The sequence below is a fragment of the Haliotis rubra genome, unplaced genomic scaffold (genome assembly GCF_003918875.1).
Source record: "Haliotis rubra isolate DU_JTF1 unplaced genomic scaffold, ASM391887v1 Scf377, whole genome shotgun sequence".
NCBI classification, from domain to species: domain Eukaryota; kingdom Metazoa; phylum Mollusca; class Gastropoda; order Lepetellida; family Haliotidae; genus Haliotis; species Haliotis rubra.
In genome coordinates, this window is record NW_025767054.1 from 971,817 (window position 1) to 977,387 (window position 5,571).

A 5,571-nucleotide genomic window follows, 5' to 3' on the forward strand; every position below is an offset into this window, starting at 1 on the left:
TATAACCGTTGACGTGATGAGAATCTATTACAGACAACGTCGACAATTACTAGTATCTCTATAAGGTGTTATTAATGTGTACATTAGTATAATGAACATGTCTAATCTTGAAACATTAAAAAATCGTTTTCTTGTATCGCTTTCTAGGAGATGTAGATGCATACTACTACGAATTTGATTTGAACGGTCCACCGCTCCCTCACTGTCTTACTGTATCGATGCTCCATGGAACCAAGTATCTGTCATGGAAGCCATGTTCTGAAGAATATGCGTCAATATGTGAAGTTTGTGAGTACGCGTTGAAAGTTTGGCACTTCATTCCTTTACACCTTCATTACCTAAATATTTGTCATAATGACGAGAAGGGTCAGTCACAGGTCGAATTAACGTGTAGGTTATATTTTCAAAAGAACAAGTAAACACGCTATTGTGTTAATGAAATTTCTTTTCAAGACTCGATTGCAAACATGAGACAGTGCCCTCGGGAGATCAGGGATCCTTACCCTGTTTTATCACATATTTTCAGTAATCCATTTATACATCATCACTATACCTGCAGTTAATCGAGGATGATTATGCTCCAGCGCTGATGGTTTCTATTTAATTCCTGTTTATACAAACATAAATAATATCTAGAATCATTTCAGTTAATAAAAGATTGGCCTAATTAAGGCTATTATTATTTCAAACTGGCACATTGATTGGCTTTTTCTGGTCATCAGTGGTTGAACAGAGCATGTGAAGTTTCATTTTGTTTATCAAGAAGTTTCAAAGAGAGACATCGAACCTCTCCACGAAGTTTAGCTCAAGGTACACATTGTTGTGAGTTGTTCTTGTTATTAACGGTTGTTCGTATTAGTAACTGTCATGTTTGTTATTTACCCAGTGAAACCCCATACATCCGATTCACCACAGCCACATCTTTCATCACCAATAATAACTGCAGTCACTAAAACAGATACTTCATCACTTCCGGCGACAACGGATGCATCAGACTCTCCATCTGGGCAAACAGGTTCAAGTTCAGGAACTACCAGGACTGGTGTGTTTCTATTGCGTTCAAATTCACACATGTTATTTTCTGCACATAGTTCACATGGGCGATGACCCGGTTAGAATTGGTCTTCAGTAACCTATGCTTGTCCTAAGAGGCGACTAACGGGATCGGGTGGTCAGGCTCGCTGACTTGGTTGACACATGTCATCGCATCCCGATTGCGTAGATCGATGCTCATGCTGTTGATAACTGTATTGTCTAGTTCAGACTCGATTATTTACGGACCGCCGCCATATAGCTGGAATATTGCTGAGTGCGGTGTAAAACTAAACTCACTCACTCACATGGGCGATATTCGTATTTCCTAATGTTTACGAAACTACCTTGACAGTATGGATTCTTCCAGTAATTACTCTTCAACAATTACTTCTTTGTCTTGAGTTGTTTGGTTGACGATGACATACCCCATGTGTAATGATTGATCAATAGGGTTAGCAGGGTTAAACGTCGCTTTGATCATAATTTCAGCAACGTCGGGGCAAGTAAACGTAAATTAGGGAGAAAATCCCAACGACTTAGGGTTGAAATAGGAACTACATGTTTATCGACAATGGCGACAAAATGGTTACGGAATCGGAATCGCCATTTCCGAACACCTGCCTCATGAACTATTCTGAATCGTAGGTAATTATACAATTGTGTAGCAGAGGCAATATGATTTGCAATAGTTTTGTTGCTTAACATTATTGGTTTGTTCACATTTGATAATTGAAGGCTTGAGTCTAAAATTGCTGACTGTGGTGTTACAAACAAACAAACTTATTGTGTGTAATCATTGACTTGAGTTTGACAGAAGATATAATCAGGGCAAATCAGGGTATCGAACTCTTGACCTTCTGATTCTTGCACACCTGTTGGGTGAAACTCAGCACATCGAATGTTTTAGTGTTTTTACGAAATGAATGTATTCTACCTCGTGATTATTATACCTTTTCTATTTCCAGGTGCGTTTATAGGACTTGGCGTAGGTTGTGCAGTGCTTGTACTGACAGTCGTTATTGCAGTAATCCTGGCAAGAAGGTGAGCTATTTCGCCAGAACCACTCCAAGTGGGTTATGTGTTTTCATTAGATCTACGTATGTAAATATTTGATCTTGAACCAGATTCGTCACCTAATGAGGTTCATGGAACTTTCGATTTGAAAACAGGTAAACTGTAGATGCGCTCATTCGTCCATGGTCAGTACCCATGTTCATGTATTAATTTCACAAAGCGAGTAAAGCATACTTTACATAAGAAGTAACTAATTTCGTATAATAATTAGGAGTGTCAGCATTTTGTTTCTTTCTGTGTAATATCTGACGAAATTGTGGTGGTATAAATGATACATATTTATTTCCAAAGAAAGGAACCGGATTGGTAAACAAGCATAAGCTCATATGAATACCGCTCTGGGATATATAGATATGGAAAACAGGTCGTTTTAAGATTGTTGTCAAACAGATTAGACCATATGTCAACGGATGTAAACTGGCATTCAACATGTTTTTTGGTGTAAGGTAGCTACAGAAGTAATGACCTGTATATGGCCTTCGAGACTGAAGGTACATAGGGCTTTGACAGAGGATCATGGCCAAATACAGATGCCAAGTTTCTTCGCTAGGACACATTTCCATGATGGCTTCCAGGCTCGTGTCCAGGACACCGGTCATCTTGCCACAAACGGCGAGACTTAATACCCAATCTGTTATTGTCTTTGCGATGTTGACAGAGAGGGGTGGTGAGGTTGCCTAGTAGTTAAAGCGCTCGCTAGACACACCGAAGACCCGGGTTCGATACCCCACATTGGTACAGTGTGTGAAGCCCATTTCTGGTGTCTCCCGCCGTAATATTGCTGGAATATTGCTAAAAGCGGCGTAAAACTACACTCACTCACTCACTCATTCTGCAAAAGAGACGTAGGAACTGCCTTTCGATCGGTTCTATAGCTTACAGATATACCAAAGTAGAGACAGAACTGTCACGGACGACTGTGCTCTCAGTGCTGGTTCATGGTTGCCATGCAATGCAGAGGTGACACGTTTAAAAAAAACCCCGTTATTTATCAGGTAAGAGGATTTTGACAATATATAGACAAATACAGGTGAAATATGAGACAGTTATATTTATTCAGTTGAATTGTGCACATTACGCATAGCACATCAATAAGCGTTATTGAAACTGTGTGTTTCAGACAAAAGAAATTCTGTTTTGAGAGAAAAGAAAGTAACCAGCCGATGCACATCATCACGGCCACACAAAATACAACATCTGATCTGAAGGTACCTCCACAAACAAATGCCTCAGCATACACTGACATCACACTAGCAGATATGACTGATGTCAAGCCAATGTCTTCCGCCGTTCCTATGGCAACTGTACGACCTAGAGTTCAAAACTACGACAATACCTTTCACTCAGATGGAGATGAGAATGATTACAATGTCCTATCACCGCCTGGAAAACATCACGCTCCGGGGACACCCAGGAAACCGATCAACAACCTCCCAGGGCCTGTCAAAGGGGACTACGACACAGCACAAGCGTGGAGCCAACGGCATGGGTCTACTGGGCTGAACGAGTTGGGACCGTCTGCTGCGACGAGAGCTCCAGAGAATTGCCAGGGAGACAACGACGTAGTCGGACAGCACGACTCCGAAGGAGACCCTGAGGTGTATGACCATTTGAGAGATGGCGAGGGGGATCATGCCACATCACAGCAGGGAAAGACTCCAAGAGAAATGGATGAGTCGTACAGTCACATTGGGAGGACCAACAAGGGATTTGATGACAACGCTTATGACGTTGCCAGTGTGAGGCAGACGGAGGACAGACGTGACGACACCTACAACCACACCGACTCTGTTAAAGACAATCCAGGAGATACCAATGACTACTACAACACAAGGTCTCTCTTCAGAGACAACAACGAGAGCCTTGGTCGACAAGATGAGATACCGGACAACACTGATGTCTACAGTCGTGCAAAGAGAATTTCTGATGCATGACTTTAGTAATGCCGTTATTCATAGTTCCTCAGTTTCGTAATGTTTGTTTTGAAATTCAGTTTCATGTTTTAAAATATAATTGTCAACATTTACCCATCAATAACAAAGATTCAGTTGATCTTCTAGATTCCATGGCCGTTGTATGTGGTAAACCTTCAAAACATGCAGAAAACGGTTGAAAGGATAAATCTGAAAGTCCACTTTATCGCCTTGCAGCCTATTAAGTTTAAGAATTTTTCATGTTTTAAATACATGCGAAAAAACTGTACTTAGAAATAATAGCAGCATGATATTATATTAAGCTTAACCCAGTTTAACCCAGAGATGTAATATATGTACATAACTGTTAGGGTACTATGTTGTAAAATAATTAGTAATAATGTTTCTGTATTAGGAATGTTAAACTCCTATACTTTCATACCCTCCTGTTTGTATTTTGTTGATGTATCAAAATGAACGAAATAACCATGAATAGTTTATTCTTTTAGATTTATATATAAATATATATGTTATGCACGAATGCTTAATAAAACATATGTCACCATGAACCACATATTAATGTCATATATTTCTTCCCGCATCTTTCAGATTCGCAACATCGCCCACGTAGGCCTAGCTGTGTTGTCACGTGACAGCCCTCCCGGCTCTCTGATAATAATACTGAATACTGAAGTGTGTTGACGTTGAGTCCGGCCTAAAAACACCGACACTGTTCGTGAATACAGAGTCAGGTTGACTCATGCATAACATGTAGAACCAAACATGCTTGATGCAACACGCTATATTTACCCACCTTTGTTTACTGGCCTAGTTGTAGGGGAATCTCACTTCCTTTGTTGGCAATATCTTGTGTATGGAGTTACTGGGTGTACTCAGTGGTATGTCTGTGTACAATGGTAGATCTTGTGTCGTTAATGACAAGACAAGACAATAGAACAATCGAATTGTGCCGAGATGATCTAACAATGCTTGGGATTTGGAATGCAGGCAATCCCAACAAAACTATTTTTATATTATAATCTATTTATATAGCGCCGAGTTTCAGCTAGGCTGCTCACAGGCGCTTTGTTTTTCCCTCGATCATGCGATGTCAGTCTCAACGGCACGTCGTATTATCAATCTCAACTCCCTGGGGACCATACAACTCTTCCGGCCACTAGGCGCACTGAGTTAATGTGGCTTTCCCATGTTTACGAGGTACCCATTCACAGCTGGGAGGACTGAGACACATAGTCACAGTACTTTGTCCAAGTTGACCGCACGTTGCTGTACCCGCAACTAGTTGTTTGCACGTATTCATGTGGCCACCATCTGGTCATATACCAACGGATTCGTGGGTTCTTTAAAGTGCACAGGGCTGTGTACTATACACTAGGGGTTGTGACAACACAGAAAGAGTCTGCACACAAAGTTGACTCCAAGGTATTTACACCCGGTCACAGGTGGGCTCGATCCCTGTACCCCAAGCTCGCTGGATCACTAGCCTGGCGCCTGAGACAGCTCGACCTCCACGCCCACTTATAATGTG

The 5,571-nt window shown here is 41.2% G+C and overlaps 1 protein-coding gene across 1 annotated transcript; it reads left to right on the forward strand.

Moving 5' to 3' along the window:
* Window positions 1-409: 409 nt before the first annotated feature.
* LOC124286138 lies at window positions 410-4,415 on the forward strand. Its single transcript, XM_046722485.1, has 4 exons — window positions 410-415; window positions 1,038-1,042; window positions 2,001-2,076; window positions 3,230-4,415. Exon 4 carries the CDS (start codon window positions 3,273-3,275, stop codon window positions 4,041-4,043), a length of 771 nt encoding a protein of 256 aa, XP_046578441.1. The 5' UTR covers window positions 410-415; window positions 1,038-1,042; window positions 2,001-2,076; window positions 3,230-3,272; the 3' UTR covers window positions 4,044-4,415.
* The last annotated feature ends 1,156 nt before the right edge of the window (window positions 4,416-5,571 follow it).

What these genes read in the sequence shown, in the direction of transcription:
- LOC124286138 (XM_046722485.1), top strand. Translation starts at nt 3,273, where the DNA reads ATGCACATCATCACGGCCACACAAAATACAACATCTGATCTGAAGGTA.